The 20,625-nt window shown below is 46.3% G+C and overlaps 1 protein-coding gene and 1 long non-coding RNA gene across 5 annotated transcripts; one reads left to right on the forward strand and one right to left on the reverse strand.

Moving 5' to 3' along the window:
- Positions 1 to 1,154: 1,154 nt before the first annotated feature.
- On the forward strand, positions 1,155 to 15,441 carry TP53INP1 (tumor protein p53 inducible nuclear protein 1). 4 transcript variants are annotated; one of them, XM_081874749.1, is made up of 5 exons: positions 2,569 to 2,990; positions 3,923 to 4,021; positions 9,023 to 9,313; positions 10,470 to 10,902; positions 12,978 to 15,441. In XM_081874749.1, exons 3-5 carry the CDS (start codon positions 9,202 to 9,204, stop codon positions 13,225 to 13,227), a joined length of 795 nt encoding a protein of 264 aa, XP_081730875.1. In that variant the 5' UTR covers positions 2,569 to 2,990; positions 3,923 to 4,021; positions 9,023 to 9,201; the 3' UTR covers positions 13,228 to 15,441. The 4 variants fall into 4 exon arrangements, with proteins under 4 accessions (XP_081730873.1, XP_081730874.1, XP_081730875.1 ...); XM_081874747.1 differs by lacking the exons at positions 2,569 to 2,990; positions 3,923 to 4,021 and adding an exon at positions 1,155 to 1,312; XM_081874748.1 differs by lacking the exons at positions 2,569 to 2,990; positions 3,923 to 4,021 and adding an exon at positions 1,174 to 1,346.
- On the reverse strand, positions 15,029 to 18,261 carry LOC309349189. The gene is made up of 2 exons (XR_014159811.1): positions 16,442 to 18,261; positions 15,029 to 16,214 (listed from the first exon to the last, which is right to left on the reverse strand). It is a non-coding gene; the product is annotated as an uncharacterized lncRNA (long non-coding RNA).
- Positions 18,262 to 20,625: the final 2,364 nt, after the last annotated feature.

Raw genomic sequence — 20,625 nt, forward strand, 5'->3', positions numbered from 1 at the left:
TTACAAAAAGCTTGCCATTTAGGCCAGCAGAGTCCCAGTGTGAGGAATTTTGTTGGCATGAACCAAAGTGAAAGACCTTAAGTCACAGATGAACCCAAACCAGAACGAAGCAGACATGAATAAGTTTCATTCCTTGGCCACAACCCTCTTGGGTTATAGTGGGCTTTCAAATACTAAGTGTTATCCCTGCGGGAGTGAGATGGTGGGCCACACCAGCCAGTGTACACGCAGGAAGGAAATGCAGGCTTTTGATTTAGTGCTACAGAACTCCTTTCCCAACGGTTTGCCAAGAGATTCAGGGCCAGCCTTAGCTGACAGTTCTGGGGGTCTCATTAATGGGCACCCAAATAACTCCTACTCCATTATTTTTAACCACTGGATTTTCAGTCCCAGGCATCAAAACATATTGTGGTATTGCTGCAAATGGCTTGTAGAAAAACATACTTAACATCAGGCCCTGAATAATTGGGGTGCATGGGTGCAAGTGTGTGTTCCGAATCCTTCAAGACCCTGCTCACTTCCAAACTGAGCATGCCCTCTCTCTCTCTTGGTCAAAACAGGGTGGAAAAATTGTGTGGAGACCCTTGCGTGCAGGGGACTTTCCAAAGTGGTCTGGCACTTTGGTCAGAATGACGTCTCCTCGGCTCCCTTCATGTTCCCCCGTCACCGGGTGGGAACTGGGTATTCTTCTGAAGACGAGAGGGTAGCAATAAACGAGGGCTGTGCATTTCCAGGCTCTTTCCCCGCACCTTGCCCAACTTCTCTTGTATTTTTCCACTTGGGCCATGCCTCTCCCTCCCCCCTCTCCACATTTCGTTCCGCGCACCCCTTCTCCTCCTCTTCCTTCCCCAGCCCTCCTATTCTCTGCTTCTCCTTCTCCCTGCCTTCCTTTTGTTGCCCGGGCTCGCTACCCCGGACGCTGCAGGCCGCCTCGTCTGGCTCCGCAGCTCGCAGAGCCGCGTCACGTGCGTTAGTGACAGCCTGTCCCGGCGCGTCCCGGAGCACCGCGGGGCTCCCAATTGGTGCAGGCGCGGCTGGGCGGCCCGCCCCCTTTGCCTTCCTTCGCGCGCCCCCTGCTAGCGGCGCGCCGCGGGGTGGGAACGTCGAGGCAAAAGAGGCGGGCGGGGCGGGGCGAGGGGGCGGGCGCTGCCGATCAGCTGTTCGCCGGATTCTATAACAACAAAAGGCTCTGCGGGGAGCGCAGACTGGCCGGTGCAACAGGGCTCGGGGAGCCCGCAGAAGCAGCCTCCCCGCCATCTACCTCACTCCGCCGCCGTCCAGGCTCCGGATTTGCCCGGCTGCTTTGCGGACGGTGAGTGAAGGGCTGCGGGCGTCCTTTGTACCGGGTGTGTGGGGGTGTTTTTTGGCCACAAGTGACCTTAGGCGCGATATTCTTGGCGTTGGGTGCGCGTTCCGTTTGGATGCGGCCAAGGGGGGGAGGGAGAAAAAAGGAAATCTGGTCTATTTTAAGAACTGGGCACGGGGGATTCCCACCATCTCCTCCGCCTATAAAGTTTAGTATATTTATATCTGGCTGCTGGGCAGAATCGCTTACCCACTGGCCCTTTCCTGCGTTCCGCTTTCTGGGAAGGGTCCGTCTCGTCCCTCTGCAAAGTTGTATGCAGAGATGCGGGGAGGGGGGCGAATAACACCGGAGTTCATGCAGGGAGAACTAACTCTCAAAGTCTTCTCTTCTCTTCCTCCCCCCCCCCCGGCTCTACTTCCTTAAAGGTAAATTACTGCGCGATCCTCCTCCCAGCTTTGTTCGTCGCTCGGCAGCGCCTTCCTACTGGGCTGCTCACAAACCACTTGTGGCGTAGTTTTGCCAGCCAGCCTCGCAGCCAGCGAAGCCGCTTCCCTGGAAGCGAGCCCTGCAAAATTCAGTTGTTCCTACTTCCTGGTTAAGCCTGCTGCGGGTTTCATCTGAGGCTGAGATCGTTAAAAAAAAGAAAAAGCGTCTTATAACTTGTTCTCTCGAGTACCTTAAGGGGTGTTTTCGTTTGGTGATGGTGGGGTTGTTTTATTAAAATTCGCGGAATTAACTCTTATTTTCGTGAGATCTAGCAGTCCAGCCCATAGCCCGTTAAATATAAGTTAGTAGGTTTTTTTTTTAAAGAAAACCAACACTATCCCTAACATACTAACTTGAAAGGAGAGCCCCACTGATTTCGGTGCGACTTTTGATTTCAAATAAACGGCTCCGCGTTGCAATTCTGTGAGTGCTCAGTGCCAAGTGATTTTATCCTGATGTGAGCTCGCATAGGATCGCATCCTTCAACCTTCCTATCGCCAGATCTGTAGGATCGGGGCTCGGGATCCCCTTTTCAATATCAATTGCGGGCGCGCGCGTGGATCCCGGCACCGTTCCGCGCGCGCTCCTGCGGAATAATAATCCGGCGCGGACAAACTTTATGTACCCGCGGAGAAGGGCGGGCGCGTTTGCGCGCCTGCCCTGCGCGCTCCGTCTCCGGAGCGGAGTTTCAAACTGCTGGCGAGGGAGGCGCAGGGTGGAGTCCGGCGCCGATCTGGGCGGGCGGAGAGCAGGGGACCTCCCTTTTCCCCCTAAAGGGCGGGGGTGAAGGTCGGCCTGCGGCCAGGGCCGTGGGGCGTGGACAGAGAGCTCTCCGGCCTTGGAGATGTCCTTTCCAAGCCAACTGCCCAGGCAGTGCAGCCGATCCACGCGCCTTGTGGATGCCCTCCGCTTCCCCTCCCCGCTTTCTACCCGGCCTTGCGGTTGGAGCAACTCCCCCTCCCTTTTGTCTCTGTCCTTGACTGCCCCCTGGAGAGGGAGTGGGGGGACTGAGGCCGAGGAGGAGCTGGGGTTGCCTGATCCGCCCAAGGGGGCTGGAAAGGGATCGGGTTGCTTTCCCCCCGCCTCCCGCATATCCTGTTTTGTTGACAGTGCCGAGAGACCGCCCTTCCCTTGGTGTAAGGCTTCCGTCTCTTCCCGTCGGGGCGGATCTTGGACTCCGAAGTTGAGTCGGGTTCAGGTGTGTGACTAACCTCGCCGGAGCAGCCAAGCGGCGCCGCCCGGGGAAGAGGCAACTTGCGTGATCAAAACAAACCAGGAACTGGTGACTCACGGCCGCCACGGGAGGGGAGAGGGGGGCAATCCGGGTCGGCACCCCGAGGCGTGATACCCGCCGAGGCCCCATCCTGAAGCCCAGTATACATGAACAGACAAGAACAAGCTATGTGCTCTGGTAAACACTCACAACCCCGCCCCCCAGGCGTGCCAACTTAAATAAAATATTGGGGGGCCCAGGTAAGCCCTGCCCTACATACAGTAATTGATCACAAGGTGTGGCTCGCACACACCATTTGAATGACAGTGCCCTGACCCCCTCAAATATTTTATGGGGCCCCCAAAGGGACCTCAGCTCCTAGGAGTTGGTTCCTATAACACACACACAGCACCCCCTGTGGATAAGCAGTTGTGTAAGTCACTCCTTATGTAACTACAGTTAGGAAGGTACCTTTGGCAGTGCTTCCCAAATTTTACACACACACACACACACAGTGCTATAGATCCCTTGAAAACTGGCAGACCACTCAATATTTCTCTGCCTGTTTGTAGTAATTGTGATGTGTCGTGCTAGATGACTTATTATTCTTAATTGCAGTTTAATTGCTTCGTATGGTATTACGATTTACATTTTGCAGAATTCAGATTGCAATTCAATAAAATGTAAAAACAGCAATAGAAATCAATACAGTATGGGCACAACCACAGATCCGCACTGTAGACAACCTGGATGAAGTTCTGGTTCATTGACTGCAGTTTGAGATCACTGTCCATTGTTCCATCCAGTGTCTGCACTGATTGGCAGCAGCTCCCCAGGGTTTTTAGATGGGGATCTTTTACAGCTTTACCTGGAGATGCCGCTAGAACAAAGCTGGGACCTTCTGCTTTTGCATGCAGCTGCTGATCAGACTTCATGGCTCCTCCCCACTGAGTATAGTGGGCATTCTCCTGTGCAACTTTCCAATAGGAGTTCCTGATGCTTTGTGGGGCAAGGAAGTTAGTTGTCCCCCCCCCCGTGTGTTTTAAAGTTTCACAAGTATTTATTTTTCCACAGAAGGCTCTAGTCTTTGGCAGACTGTTCTGGACTTGCATTTGTTTTGCTTAGCAAGAACATTTCACATTTGATGCAACCTCTGAGCATTTGTCTGATGCAACCTCTGAGCATTCTGATAGGCTTCCGAGGACTTTTGGAGATGGTTTTGGGTGGGTGGGTGGAGAATGCTTGCATGGTTGCTTTTCAGCTCTTAAGGTAGGCAGTTTCAAACTTTCTAAGTTCTCTTTAAGACTTTTGCCCACCCATATAGTGGAATGTGGTAGCAGAATTCTTCCATGGTAAAATTAACAATACCACTTCAAACTGCACATGGGGCAGGAATCATTTTTTTAATCCTTCACTATGTTTATTGTAAATATCATTTGATTTGCAGTCCATTCTTCATGGCCATCTTTTTCCTGTCGTTCAACATATCTGTGTCTCCCCTTAATTGGTGTCTGTTTCTGTCTCAGTAGTAACAAAAAACAAAATGCAAATACAAATACAGTGGTGCCTCGCAAGACGAAAATAATTCGTTCCGCGAGTCTCTTCGTCTTGCGGTTTTTTTGTCTTGCGAAGCACCCCTATTAGCGGCTTAGCGCTATTAGCGGCTATTAGCGGCTTAGCGGCTTAGAAAAAGGGGGGTGGAGCGAAAAAACTCGCAAGACTCGCAAGACGTTTTCGTCTTGCGAAGCAAGCCAATAGGGAAATTTGTCTTGCGAAGCGCCTCGAAAAACGGAAAACCCTTTCGTCTAGCGGGTTTTTCGTCTTGCGAGGCATTCATCTTGCGGGGCACCACTGTACAGTACTTTTTTTTAAAAAAAAAAGATGGCACCCTCTAATGGCAGCCTGAAATAGCACAGTCTCTTCTGTTCATTCTCCTCTATATGTCGATCAGACCAAAGTTGTGCTGATTGGATTAGGGGGAGCCAGCCATTGTTCAAGCTTTTGCAACCTGTTTTCAGTTTTCATGGAGCTGCCTTTGAAAGCAGTGAAAATCAACAAGAAGAAAAGTCCTGAATGGTGCAAAAAAAATATTTTATCAAATGATTTACCTGTTGGCTGCTGCCTGCCGCACAGCTTTGAGCGAGCTGTCAGAAGTGAGATGCTCGACTTTGCAATGAGGTCTCCTCTGAGTTGCATCTCACTGCCTTGAGACTGGTATCATTTTGGCAGTAGGCACAGTCATACCTCTTTGCCCAGGCTTTGTGGAGGGCTGAAGTGTACTGCATATTTGAATTAATGTTGTAGATGTATATTTGGTTTTGTGCTGTTTTAATAGTACTGTTTCATTTTTATTTAGAATGTGCATATTTCTGCCCTGGGACTATCGGGTGAAGGGCAAACAATGCTCAACACTAAATAACCCACTCAAGACAGTGCCCCCTCCCTGAGAGACTCTGGAGAATCTGCCAGACTTCAGAGCAGAGTTGGCTACAAAATTAAACAATTCACACAGTTCTCCCCATGTGTAAATGAAACCCTGCCAAAAAAAGTCACTCACTCTAGCCCATGGGTAGGCAAACTAAGGCCTGGGGGCCAGATCTGGCCCAACCACCTTCTAAATCCGGCCCGCGGACAGTCCAGGAATCAGCATGTTTTTACATGAGTAGAATGTGTCCTTTTATTTAAGATGCATCTCTGGGTTATTTGTGGGGCATAGGAATTTGTTCATTTTTTTTTTCAAAATATAGTCCGGCCCCCCACAAGGTCTGAGGGACAGTGGACCGGCCCCCTGCTGAAAAAGTTTGCCGACCCCTGTTCTAGCCTGTGACTTTGAGGAGAAGTAAAGTAGTGAGAAGTATTATTTAAGGTAATAATAATAATAATAATAATAATAATAAAAATAAATTTTATTTATATCCCGCCCTCCCCAGCCGAAGCTGGGCTCAGGGCGGCTAACAACAATCAAAATAATCCAACGATTCTAAAAATATTTCATTATAAAAATTAATTTAAATCAAATTTATGGCAACCAATAAGCAAAATTCTGTGCAGATTGCCAGAGGAGGGGGGTCAGGCTGCACCCTGACCAAAGGCCAGGTGGAACAGCTCTGTTTTGCAGGCCCTGCGGAAAGATGTCAAGTCCCGCAGGGCCCTGGTCTCTTGTGACAGAGCGTTCCACCAGATTGGAGTCGCGGCCAAAAAGGCCCTGGCTCTAGTTGAGGCCAGCCTAACCTCTCTGTGGCCTGGGACCTTCAAGATGTTTTTATTTGAAGACCATAAGTTCCTCTGTGGGACATACCAGGAGAGGCGGTCCCGTAGGTACGAGGGTCCTAGGCCGTATAGGGCTTTAAAGGTTAAAACCAGCACCTTAAACCTGATCCTGTACTCCACCGGGAGCCAGTGCAGCTGGTATAGTACCTGTCAGAGCTGCCCCAAGGTCCCAGCTCACAGAGGACCAACACCAGGTCGTCGTTATGTACAAAAGTCTTTATTAAAGTTCAGTTTCCATTTCAAAGCCGCAGCGCGCAGCTCTACGTCTTAAACCCTAGACCGTCGAAGTTCCGTCTGAATCTCCTCCCCCTTGACACCAGTTTAAGATTCTAGCCCTGCTCCACCTCTTCCTCTGCTCTTTCCTCCGCTGGGTCCTCCTGCCCGCTGAGGCATTCCCCTTTCTGGACTCTTCTGACGCTGAGTCGCCTGACTCCTCCCCTGCCTCCGGCGGGCTTTAGGACCTGGTTCCCAATCCTCGTTCTCTGCTGTCCCGCGTGCCTGTACATTTGAACTTGGCTCTCGCGCCAACCCAGTGACCTTCCTCCTGACCGTTACACTGCTTCTATCACTGCTTCCCTCTTCCGGGATGCTGGCTGGACCTGACCTCCCCTCCGTTGCCTGACTCTCCGATGGAGGCGTGGTCAGCCCTGACTCATCTTCCCTCCCTGCTGGGGGAGACGCTGGCCCCGATATCTGGGACTCTTCCCCCCACTACGCTCTGGTGGGGAAGCTGGTCCTGACCTCCAAATGCTGCTCTGGGAGTCCCCGCTGGCCCCTTGCTTCTGGAGTGTCCCCCTTGGGACCCCCCTTGCCCTGGCCACCGGTGCCCCCTTCTGTGAATCTTCCGATTCGCTGGAGAGGCTCATGGAATCTCTCGGGCCACTGTCATCTTCTCCTACGCTGCCCTCCGATTCTTCCCCTTCGCTCTCCCTTTCCTCCCTTCCCTGTGCTTCTGCTCCTGAGCCCCTGACAGTACCGGATGAATGTGATCTCGCAGCGAAGACCCCATAAGGAGTCTCGCCACGGCATTCTGCACCCGCTGGAGTTTCTGGGTCAGTCTCAAGGGTAGCCCCACGTAGAGCGAGTTACAATAATCCAGTCTGGAGGTGACCGTCGCGTGGATCACAGTGGCTAGGTCAGGGCGAAATTCCAGGCGGCTTACCCAAATTCCTAGAACATGGGTGGTGATTCTATTCTCTTCTCTCACCCCCTACCCCCGTGCATCAAGGTGTATCTGGGAAAGAATTCCTAAGTAGCAAAAGCCCTGAAGAAAAAGAGCCCCCAGCACTGGAGCTCTGAAAATTAATACAGTATAAGGAATCAGATAGTGCTGTGTACAGGATGGTGCCTGATTGGGAAACATTGGGGTGGCTTAAGAGGGCAGGGATCGGACCTCCTTAGAGAAGCCTGTCCTGGACCTTGTTCCATTGCTCTGCTTTCTACCAGTCTCTGTGTGTGTTTCTTACTTGGTTTTCCCTCAACATTTTAATACTGCCCATTTACAGTAAGTTTGGGAAACATAGATCAGGTCTACTGAGATTACGTAAACCGTATAATGTGCCATTACTTTCGCGTTATCTGGCTGCCTCGTGCCCACAGACAAGAACTCTCTCGGTGTCATCAGCATTAAGACAATTTCCATAAGCTAGTGAGACTCCCTACCTGTGCAACTGGAATCTCGCTGCAGAATACTATCCTGATAAGTGAAAGGGGGGCGGGCATTAACTTAAAACCTGCGCTTCTGAGCCCCCTGCTGGAAACAGTGATATTGCTGATCTTTGGAACGGTGAATGTGGTACTATAGAACTGATGGACTTTCATTTCTGTAAAGCTTATCCCTAGAACACTTAATAAGAGGTGAGAAGGAGGGTGATAAGTTTGTCCTTGCAGCTGAGTTGAAACATCTCTGAAGAAAATATTTGGATTAAGAACCAGGAGTTCCAGAACACGGGCTGTTCTTTAGATACAACCTTAAGCCCTAGCGCTTCCAGGAAACTAACTACTGTTGGATTCTAATTTGGTGATAGAGCACATGCTTTATATGCAGAATGTCCCGGGTTCAAATCCTGGCACCTCCAGGCAGGACTGGGAAGGGGGGGAACCTATGGAGCAGTGGGGATGGCAAGTACAATATGATGGTTCAGTGGGCAGAGCTGATTGCCCCGTGAGCCTGGTTTCACCTATATGGGCAAGTATAAAGATGAGAGAGATGAGGAATCTTAATTGCCCTGCAATTATCTCAGATTTTCTATAGTGGCATTGTTTTCTCTTTTTAAAAAAATGGAACTACAGTGGTACCTCGGGTTAAGTACTTAACCTGAAACTGTTCTTAACCTGAAGCACCACTTCAGCTAATGGGGCCTCCTGCTGCTGCTGCCGCGCCACCGGAGCACGAATTCTGTTCTCATCCTGAAGCAAAGTCCTTAACCTGAAGCACTATTTCTGGGTTAGCGGAGTCTGTAACCTGAAGTGTATGTAACCCGAGGTACCACTGTAATGCTTTTGAAATGCCACTGGTTGTTTTGTACTTGAAGACACCGTTGGAACCAGCTCCCCTCTATAGAAATTTGAAACTGCCTTTTTATTGTGCCATTGAATCTACTTGATAATGGTGCCTGCAGCTCCACGTGGCTCAGTGACAAATACGGGTTGCTGCCATGTAATGTGTGGAATAACCCCTGAACAGTATGTTTTCTGTGTGTGCATGTAGCATTAAGACTTGGTTTTTTTTCCTATCTTTTTTGCAGGATTTTGTAGCAACCGTTTACAAAGAAAGCCATGCCTCCCCATGTTCTGTGCCTAAGCAGATAAAAGTATTTGAGCACTTTAATCTTCTACCTGCGCCCTTGGCTAGTACATTGTGAACCTGTACCTTAACTCTTGCATACGAAGACGTTCCAGCCAGAGTCTTGTTATTGCCTTAGTAATGTTCCAGAGGCTGAATAATATGTTTGTGGGAGAAATCAATAATTTGCCCAGGCAAGAGCCAGAGTTCAGCGAGAAAGAAGAGGAGGAGTGGATTCTGGTGGATTTTATCGGTAAGATCGCCATTTCAGTATAATTTCTGCAACAGGGAGCAAGCTTTATTTGCTGTTTACAAAGGTGTGTTTTTTTAATTGCAGGGAATATTTCATGTTAAACATGAAATTGTGTAAGGGGAAAAATAAATTAAAAACAGCTTGTTCAAGCTGGGAAAATATCTTGCCCTCATCACAAGGCATTTTTCTGGGCCAAGTTCCATACTGCCAACAAATTTCCACAACTCAGTAATTATAAATGGTTGATCTCTCCTCTTTTTCCCCCTTCCCTTGCCCCAACTTTGTTCAGCTCTTGTAGACTGTAAGCCACCCCCCAGCCTCTGGAAGGATTTGTGGGTTGGTTCAGGTGCTTACCTTAGCGTAAAACGGCCGATGACCAGTTGACATGCTATCACCAACATGCGGGTCCTTTTGGACCCAGAAGAGGAGGGTAGTGCCTGTAACAGGGCAATGCATGCTTATGCATTGGGGCTGGGATTGGAACCCCCATGCGAAATGGTCACCACCTGTATCCTTATCTATAGAGGAGGAGTGGGCATTTATGCCCTGCTCTTCCATGGAAGGAGAATCATCATCCCGTGTAGAGATCTGTCATGTAGACATGACAGATCTGTCGTGTAGAGATTTTGTCATTCCTGTGTTTTTACACTGCCTATTGCACTAGTGCCCCTATTCTTGTGCTAGCACAATGGGATTTTGCCCCCATGAATGCTCATGCCATCCCCAAATCTGCTCCAGAGGTTGGGGAAAACCCCAGGAGACATTTAGGGGGTATGGGGGGGGGAGGAAAGGGAGAATATTCCATAGCACTACTAAAAAAAAGTTGCACTAACAACAATAATCATAGGTGAGTACAACCGCTTATTTTATTTATTAGACACTTGTTACCTAAAAGGTCTCCCCAGCATCCATTAGCGGTATAAAATAGTGGACATTTTGTTCCTTGCAAACTAAGACTGGGGAACCTATGGCTCTCTGGATGTTCTTGAATTCCAACTCTCAGACGCGGCCAGAACGGCCAAGGCTTGCGGAGTTGTAGTCCAACAATATCTTGAGGGGGGGACATATTCTTTGCACCTACTGTAAACCATCTGAACTCTGGCTGCGTCAATCAACCTCGCCCATCTATCTCAATGGCTGTTGTAACTCCCAATAGACACCTGTACTAACTTCTCAATGATTGAAGAGGTGGAGGAGGAGGAGGAGGAGGAGGAGGAGGAGGAGGAAGAAGAAGATATCCATAAAGCATCGCCTGTGGACAATTCACCCGTCTGCTCTTGTCTGCCTCCTTCCTTGGAATGTTTGGCTGATGCCAGTGAATCTTGCTTTATCCAGTTTGACTCGTGCCCCATGGAAGAGAGCTGGTTCATTACGCCACCTCCATGTTTCACTGCGGGTGGCCTGACCGCTCTCAAAGTGGAAACCAGCCCCTTGGAGAACCTTCTGATCGAGCATCCCAGCATGTCTGTATATGCAGTCCATAATACCCGCCACAGCCTCAACAAGACAAGCTGTGGTGGTAATGAGGAGGAGGAAGAAGAAGAAGAAGAAGAAGAGGAGACAGAGCCTCGTGATGTAAGCAATCCTAGGTAAGATATTTGCTCCTTGATTTGTACAGAACAGAAATAATGTTCATTAGGGAGAAAATATTCCTTTAAAATTAGCACATTTTGGAATACAGTCAACTTCCTCAGACGTATGAAATGTTATCCTTCATTAGTGGTGGGGTGAGCTCAAGACACCTAGCAAAACTCCCTGTGTGCAAAAGAAGCTTTTCAAACATGTGCAGAACACCCCACACATCATCCCATGACTAATCTCCTTAGTATGCTCCATTTTCCTTCTCTATTTCTCTTCCCCTCACCCTCCAATTCTTCCCACTGGTACATTTCTACTTTTTCTCTGTATTTGTGACACTACTTCCTCCCCCACCAAATTTCCCATTTGGTATATGCCCATCCTCTCCCCCCGTGATTTTTTTATCCTTGGTACATGCAAAGATTTTCCTCTCTTCTCCTTATGGTACACCCTCCTTCCTACCCACCCCCATCATGAATGCTCCTATTACAATGTTCTGATCTAATTTAATGAACCCCATTTCCTCTCCTTTGTTCCTCTCCTTAACTTTCTGTCTACCTTTCAAAACACATACACACAATGCATGTCCCCCTCTCTTTAACAAGCACACTCAGACCACACATCCCTCCCTTCCAGACCATATATGCATACATAAATCATTCCATCCATCCATCCTTTTGCAGGCACACACAAAGAATACTTCTGCCCATCTATCTCAAGAGTACACCTTCACATGATGAAGAAAGAGTCCACCACCAGATGCATTCAGGCCACACGCATCCAGCGCCAGCCCAAAGAGGATTCACGTACATTGAACTCAATAGCAAACATTAATCTGTGCATGCGCTTTGCCTAAAGCAGAAACAGGGCACAGGGTCCTCCATATATTGTAGGATTTCATCTCCCATCCACCCTAGGGAGCTTGCACTAGTAAATATTTTGGATGGGCAAAATACGGACTGCAAGAATAAGGATCTAATCAGCTTTCTTCTATTAGCAGCTAGTTAATTTTTACAAAATGCTGGAAATATTTGGAAAATTCCACTTTAGAATATTGGTAGAATAGAACCGTGAACTGGACCCTATCTGAATAGTTAATCCAAAGTTCATGTGTTTACATAAAGGCATAACAAAAAAGATATATTTAACATGGTGTGATTTTATTAAATACAGTAGTACCTCAGGTTAAATACTTAATTCTTCCGGAGGTCCGTTCTTAACTTGAAACTTATCCTGAATCACCACTTTAGCTAATGGGGCCTCCTGCTGCTGCCGCGCCGCCGGAGCACAATTTCTATTCTCATCCTAAAGCAAAGTTGTAAACCTGAGGTACTATTTCTGGGTTAGCGGAGTCTGTAACCTGAAGTGTATGTAACCTGAAGTGTCTGTAACCCGAGGTACCACTGTATATCATAGAAGCAACAAAGGCTTCAGTAATTCCAGCAGCAACAGACCACCTCACAGTCCCACTTCATTTGCTGAATAGTGCCAAAAAGATGAAACAGTCAAAAATATAAACAAGATTCATTTAACTGTATTCTCTTATGTTATAGGATAGGATATTGGAAGGGTGTATTTGTTTTAAACATTTTGTAATGCCAATCCACCATCACAACATTTCTTTTAAAAATCTCCCGCCCTCCCTGACCATTGGCTATTCAGGCTGCGATAGATGAGAGATGTCATCCAGCAACCTCTGAAGGGCTCCATGTTAGCTCCCCTGGGCCTTTTCATTTGCCTCTCCCTCTGGACCCAATCCATAGCACCTTCCCGAGGCGAGAAGGCAAAGGCATGTGTAGAGGTCTCTTCTCCTTACTCTCAGGAGCAGCAGCAGGGCCAGAGATCAGCAGAGACCACCCTCTGAGAGAAACACACTGGGGCATGGCAGCTGCCCAGCCATGCCCACCCTTGATGCTGCCCCTAAGCAGGATTCTTAAACCCACAGAACCAGATCATTACCACACGACAAAGAGCTACCTTTGTGCCAGCCACAAGCACACACTGACTTGTGTCACTGTCACCAGAGCGTTTTGACACGCAGACCATCAATGGTTGTGCCATAACCTCTCTCTCCTTTGAATTCTAGATCAGAAGCCCAAAGTGAAAGGGGTCAACACATCCGATGCTATTTTGCAGCAATCACTGCTCACTCAACCTTTCTCGAACAGACCAAGAGTTTTCGTCCTTCCCAGTGGATAAAAGAACACAACGAAAGACAATATCTGAACAGAAACTGCCTCCGTCGCCAAAACCTCACCAGGGATTGCTACTCTCGGCAACTCAAGAACAACGGATTGTTTGTTCACCAGCCTTGCCAGCGTCAGTATAATTACTGAGGGCATCTTGCGTTGTTGTTTTTTCCTTCTTCAAAAAAAATATTATCGGTTGACTTGCTGTTTGTATTTTTCATGTGTAGGCAATGAAGGCGAGATCAATCTTAGGCTGATCATCAGTTATTTCTACACAATCACTAAGTGTTACATTTAGGTTGTAAACCACATTGTTGTAACCGTGTGCTCCTCACAGAGTGACTTTACTACATTTTATTCATGGCTCGGAAACATATCAGTACAATAGTGTTTGTGTGACTGGGGGTTTGCTCTTTTCGTTTTTGTACATGACTTTCTAGAACCTTTTTATGACGGATGGATGGATGGGTGGGTTTGTTTTTATATTGGCCTTTTTAACCAAGGCAGAGCAGGCAACACATCACTTTGTAGTCCAAATGCAGTTACAGAACTACTCAGGGTCAGCCATACACTTGCAACGATCTGTGTATACTGTATATCCTCTTAACCTAATGGGCGTGGCTAACCTTTGACCTGCCAGATGTTGCTGGGCCACACCTTCCATCATTCTTGGCTGTTGACCAACCTCGCTGGGACTGATGGGAGTTGCAGGTTAGCAACTTCTGGAGGGCCACAGGTTCCACACCCTTGCTGTTAACATTTGAACACAATTATTAAAATGTGATAGACTGTATGGCATTGAACTCTGAATGACGAGCGAATTGTCTATGGGGCATGGGAAGAATCTTGTGTGACCTGACTTCCTCCCATCAACTTCTCCATTGCTCAGTGTGGCTTAGCCAGCTTCCTCCACAGAGCAGAGCCTGAAGCAGGCATTCAAGTGAGGGTCATTGTGGTATGTTGGACCTTCTAGACCCAAAAGACAGCGACAAACATTTCCAGTGTCTCAGGCTATAAAATATAAGTATAGAGACAGATGATCACTTGATGGCTTAACTTTTTTTAATACTACCAGCTTAACTAATTTTTTTTAACGAGTTAAAAAAACCAACCATTCTACTATAAAGTGGTCTAATTTGACCATTTAGTCCAAATAAGTTTTAAGAAATATGTGGTGGCAGTCTTCATCTGTCTACAAATTAATATTTGAGTCTAATGCTTGACATCTGAAGTTCCTCAGAGCCATTTTTCTGTTTACTTCCATACTAGGATATCCTGAATTTCAGCCAGTTGTTCATTTTTTTAAGTTACACAAACGTTTTACCTTATTTCAGTGGTTACCCAATACTGTTAAGCTTCTCTCAGTTTCATGGACAAACACCACAGACATATTTATAAACTCAGGAACGCTTCAGTGTTTGACTGTGGTCCTAGGTACACTTGTTTAGAGGTTTGCCTAACTGAAATAAAGTATTAGCAAATAGGTCTGTGTAGGTTCTTAGCCTTCATCTTTTGTCTCCAGAAACCATTCTCCTTCCTGTTTATAGGAATATTAAAATGAAGATTACCTTGCCCACCTTATTTGTGTATGTTAGCAAACGTTTGAAGTTAGGCTTTCTAGTTGAGAGATACAAATATTCCTTACCATTATTTTACTGGATAACTTTCTAGTGATGGAAGCTTATCTTTTTTTGAGGTAGACACACAAGCTTGTTGCACAAATATATGTGCTTTTCAGTTCTTAATATTGGAAATAATACTGTTGGGAAAGGAATGATTACATTACATCATTATGTTTGACTCTTAATTGTCTTGCATATTTATGTTACTAGTTCTATAATGTGCCTGGAAGTCTTGGACTGTTAGAATTTTTTTGCTTTTCTAATGCTATGTGTTTTGTGAGTAGGTATGACTTTTTATATAGTGTGTGGGGTTTTTTTTTTTAAAAAAAAATTGTATTAACTTGTAAAAGTGGGGGCCTTGTGCTGTACTGAATGGTGATTCAATAACTTTGCTTAAACTGTTTTTCATATGTATTGTAAACAAAACTGTGCCTTTTTAAGTGACTTGTATACAGCAGACTTGAACTTGAAGACTAAAAAAAGGGATATTTCTGTTGGGATAAATACTGTACATCAGTCTATGCATTACCAATGGCAGCTTCTTTCTAGAGACATTTTTGTTTTGTCCTTGTAGCAGTTCTTTAGATATTCAAGGTTCTAGCACCCTGATTCTACAATATACAGTAATATCTCAATGTAGCTTGTGCTTGAGTATTTACTGCAAATCTGTTTCCTGTGCAGAAAATGAGACAGATACGCTATTATGGTACTTATTAAACATAACCCCTTTGGAAATGGTTATTGCAGTATAGCAGGTTCATACTTCAGCTGGATCTGTATGCCATTTAGTTTTGTGATGGGAACCTGTCGCCCTTCTGAAGTTGCTGAACTGTAACTCCCTTTATACCTGACCATTGCCCATATCTGCTGGGATTGATGTCCAACAAGCAGCTCAACGGCAACAAGTTGTCTATGTGACTTCAATGTGTTTATATATTTCCTCCATGTTCCATCACATCTATAGGATCTGGCTTATACGGGGCGGGGGGCATTGTTTTCCCATTTAATTCCATATTAAGTTACATTTTCCATTTATATTAATTGCATTCCTTTTGTTTCTTGATGGTTATTCTTGTTTCTTTTTATGCCTTGATGTCAATGGGAGATCCATCCAATCTTCGGCAGACTGCAACCTTTTGGTGATCCCCACCTAAATGGCATAGGATTTGCCTTTGTTCATATATACAAACAATATCAGACCTGCCACATTTCAGATAGCTTAGACCAGGGGTCAGCAAACTTTTTCAGCAGGGGGCCAGTCCACTGTCCCTCAGACCTTGTGGGGGGCCGGACTATATTTTTGGGGGGCCGGGGGAAGAATGAATTCCTATGCCCCACAAATAACCCAGAGATGCATTTTAAATTCTACTCATGTAAAAACACGCTGATTCCCGGACCCTCCACGGGCCAGATTTAGAAGGCAGTTGGGCCGGATCTGGCCCCCGGGCCTTAGTTTGCCTACCCATGGCTTAAACTGTGCTGGCAGCTTCTGATGGGGTTGTACAGTGGTACCTCGGGTTAAATACTTAATTATTCCGGAGGTCCGTTCTTAACCTGAAAATTGTTCTTAACTGAAGCACCACTTTAGCTAATGGGGCCTCCTGCTGCTGCCGCGCTGCTGCTGCACAATTTCTGTTCTCATCCTGAAGCAAAGTTCTTAACCTGAAGCACTATTTCTGGGTTAGCAGAGTATGTAACCTGAAGCATATGTAACCTGAGGTACCACTGTAATTCAAAACATCTAAAGCACATCAGGGTGGCCAAGGCTAGATGAGGAACCAGCCAATTTTTAAAAGCACCCAGTACAGACATAGCATAAGGGTTATCCACATACAAGGTAGAGCTTTACAGTTTGTCTTACTTGATTTCACACACGCTCTATGCCCCAGAGAGATGCACATATTCATCACATTTCAGACTATGTAGCCAGTGCAAAGCAACTTGAAAATGAATGGGGGGGTGGGGAAGCCCTAAGTCAGGCATCCCCAAACTCTGCCCTCCAGATGTTTTGGGACAACGACTCCCATCATCCCTAGCTAACAGGAACAGTGGTCAGGGATGATGGGAACTGTAGTCCCAAAACACATGGAGGGCAGAGTTTGGGGATGCCTGCCCTAAATGGATTCCATCCCCCCCCCTTTCCCCACTTTGCAATTTCTTTTCATTTTTATAATGAAAATGGAAAGGGAAGAAGAGAGCTCATTTATTTCACTCTGAAAATCAATGCACATCTCTACAGAGTGTGCCACTGCAAGTTAGTGACTGCACAAACCCACAGGATTGGGAGGGGAGAGAAATCCTTACACCTAATAAACCAGAAGGGATGAGGGTTTCCAGCAGAGCCAGCCTTTGGCTGGATATTCTTGTACTCTGCGCGGAGGGACTTCTACCCCATTACCTGCTGTCTGTTTTGACTGAAGCTTGCAAGCAAGAACATTCCCATAATAGTGCCAGCTATGTGGCGTAGCGCTCCTGCAGGTGGTCTGCCCCCTCACATTGAAAACTTGCTTCCTTTGAAAACTTAAAAACATGTAAGCATTTCCCCAGCAAGGGCTTCCATCTGTAATACTGGCTTCATGTGGTTTTGTTCTTATATAAAACCAGACATTACCTTAGCATGCGTCTTGGAACAACGAAACCTTAGTCATGCACCTGATGTTCAGCAAGGAGAGTGCTTGTCTAATTTCAGGGTGGAGAGTACCACAAGCTTGGGCCCACAACCCTAAATACACTGATTTTTTTTAAAATGCCAACGGAATTGATGGCATTAAAAATGTATTAATGAAGTTTATATCATGTCAAACTAACATTCTGAGATAGGAACAGGAGATGAGCCCTGCTGAATCAGACCACAGGCCCATCCGGTTCAGCTGCTCCTTTCCCACAATAGCCAGCTAGATGCACCTGGGAGGTCCACCAGGACGTAGAAGGCAAGATACCTCTTCTGATTTTGCTCTGCAGCAGCTTGTACTTAGAGGCATGCTGTATTTGAATATTTGCATACTCTGTTCCTGTAAAAGGGGGGGGGGAGGGATGGTGTTGTAGAACTGAAACATAAAAAGATGTGTGCTTATCTCTACATTTCAGATCTAACATTGTTATCCTTGAAACAAAATATTTAAAAAGAATTCCTTCCAGTAGTACCTTAGAGACCAACTAAGTTTGTTATTGGTATGAGCTTTCGTGTACATGCACACTTCTTCTTCTTGCTATCCTTTATACTTTTGTCCAAAGACACCAGTATGAATCCATTGGCCTTTGCAAAAATGTTAAATTGCTGCCTGGTTTCCATAATCATCATTGCATTTACTATGCATCCTTCACCTGTAGGTCCCTGGGCAGAGTACAACAATTAAAAACTAAAACCAGGTGAAACAGATTACAATCACAAGGATAGGGTGGAAAACACACGCCTCAGGTATCAGATAACACTTTTCAGGGTCAAGAGACTAGTACAGCACAATCCTAACCATGTCTACTCCGAAGTACTCAGTGGATCGGACTCTTAGGTAAGTAGGTTAGAACCTTAGTGGGACTCAGAACTTAATTTATAAGTTGAACTGTAAGGTAAAGGTAAAGGGACCCCTGACCATTAGGTCCATTCATGACTGACTCTGGGGTTGCGGAGCTCATCTCGCTTTATTGGCCGAGGGAGCCAGCGTACAGCTTCCGGGTCATGTGGCCAGCATGACTGAGCTGCTTCTAGCGAACCAGAGCAGCACACGGAAACGCCATTTACCTTCCTGCGGGAGCAGTACCTATTTATCTACTTGCACTTTGACATGCTTTTGAACTGCTAGGTTGGCAGGAGCAGGGACCGAGCAACGGGAGCTCACCCCGTCGTGGGGATTCGAACCGCCGACCTGATCGGCAAGCCCTAGGCTCAGTGGTTTAATCCACAGCGCCACCCGCGTCCCTACTACAGTTGAACTCTAGTAGGGCCTAAAGCCACCTGAAAATTAGCCTTAAACCTCTTCTTAATGTAAGAATACTTCAGGCATGCATGTTTATTCTTTCTCTTTACCTGTTGCCAGCTTTCAAGGATGGTCTGTGGCTGATTCTATGATCTTGTAAAACTTCTGCTCTTCCTTTTAACCAGCCCTCTGGCAACCAGGTGACCCCCAGATGTTTTGGATTACAAATCCCATCAGTTTTTGCAGCTGTGGTTGATGGGAGCTGTAGTATGAAGAGCGCCAGCTTGGAACAGGCTGTTTAAAACAGAACCAGAGCCACACTGATTACTTTTTCAGTTGCTGTTTCTCTCCCAGCTATGAGTCATCACAAGTTCCTTGTAGAGGCTCATTTTTGACAGCTACAGATAGGTAGCCGTGTTGGTCTGCCATAGTCAAAACAAAACAAATTCCTTCCAGTAGCACCTTAAAGACCAACTAAGTCAGTTCTTGGTATGAGCTTTATGTATCTGAAGAAGTGTGCATGCACACGAAAGCTCATACCAAGAACTGACTTAGTTGGTCTTTAAGGTGCTACTGGAAGGAATTTGTTTTATTTTTGACAGCGTTATCTTATGATTGGGCAAGCTAATCTCCTTATCTGCAAACTGAATCACATCAATGTACTTCTTATGGCTAAGGCAACGGAATATGGATGACCTTGATCACATCTTGCTGTAGTATTTTGGCCACACCCAGGAGGCTGAGTTCTGTTAGTATAGTGATGCAAATTGCTCTGATGGGAATGACCTCTTCACCAGCAGTTTCAAGTGAGATTCAGCTGTTGTTTTTAAAAAATGAATGTGAATCCCAGAAGGGACCCTGGTAATTCAGGACACTGCCAATCTCAAAGGAGGGGCAAAAACAAAACAAAAAACCCACATTGCATTTAAATGCAACCCAAAGGCGGTAGGCAACACCTACAGTTTTTATCCAGAAAAATGATCTGCCAGCTGCTTTCTGGTCCTTTAAAATTCTTTCCTATCTTATATCCAATGCAAATACCAAGTTACTCAATTCTATCTTCAGAATGGTCCTGTGGGGTAGGCTAGGCTGAGAGAGCGGATAGGCTTAAGCATCTCTACGCTAAGCAGAGATTTGGGACTTGGTCTCCACATCAAAACACAAGGGTTTTGCCTCGATTCTGATCACATTATTTGGCAGCAAGTTCCACAGAGCTTTAAGGAACTTTTATTTCTTTTCTTCTTTGGAAAACAGGTATGCTGAGGATTGCAGCCTCAGCTGGGGTAGGCTTTGGCAATGCAGCTTTGTGTACTTCAATGAACCCTGCTTCATTCACTCTGCTTGCAACGCCTGCCAGTCCTGAATGCTGTTTAAGCACACAATGGAACTGTTTCTTTAACACAGATTGGCAGTGAAGCAGTTAACAATGATGGCAGTAGGTGTAATCCACACCATCCTACTATGACAAGACTTTCACTGATTGCATTTGCAGGAGGGCTCCTGTCTTAAACCAATTATGCACTCCCTAAGATGCCATAATGCCTTTTGTCTTGCTACAGTAGACTCAACACAGCTTCATAAATGGCATTTCTTTCTCCTTTCTGGGATTTCACATTCACATATGCTCTTGGCAATGCCTGCTTGTGCTGCGAAACAGACTTGCAGTATTTAAGCAAACCCCACCTCCCACCCCCATTTTTCTATCTTTCTCTTTTAAATGCTATTGTATTATATGATTGGTTTAAATTGCTGTCAGCTGTTCTGGGGGGTGCATAGCCAACAGAAGGGCAAGATATCATTTTTCATATGAATAAATACATTAATGAAGCAGTCCCAGCATTTATCTTTGGCAACTGATTTTAATATCTGTGAAGGGTCCCACCACTAAAAGAGGCTTAGCTGGTGCTTAGGGCACAATCATTGAAGCATCAAAGTGGTCTTCAAGGGGAAATCTGACCTTTGTTGGACTTCCTTACACATTCTTCCCCCTTTTTTGTATTCTCATTACT

The sequence above is a fragment of the Podarcis erhardii genome, assembly GCF_964252035.2.
Source record: "Podarcis erhardii genome assembly, chromosome: 8".
Classification (NCBI taxonomy): domain Eukaryota; kingdom Metazoa; phylum Chordata; class Lepidosauria; order Squamata; family Lacertidae; genus Podarcis; species Podarcis erhardii.

Coding starts and splice junctions, on each gene's coding strand:
- TP53INP1 (XM_081874747.1), top strand. CDS start 9,202: ATGTTCCAGAGGCTGAATAATATGTTTGTGGGAGAAATCAATAATTTG. Junction 9,314..10,469: donor GATTCTGGTGGATTTTATCG/GTAAGATCGCCA, acceptor AACTCCCAATAG/ACACCTGTACTAACTTCTCA. Junction 10,903..12,977: donor CGTGATGTAAGCAATCCTAG/GTAAGATATTTG, acceptor TTTGAATTCTAG/ATCAGAAGCCCAAAGTGAAA.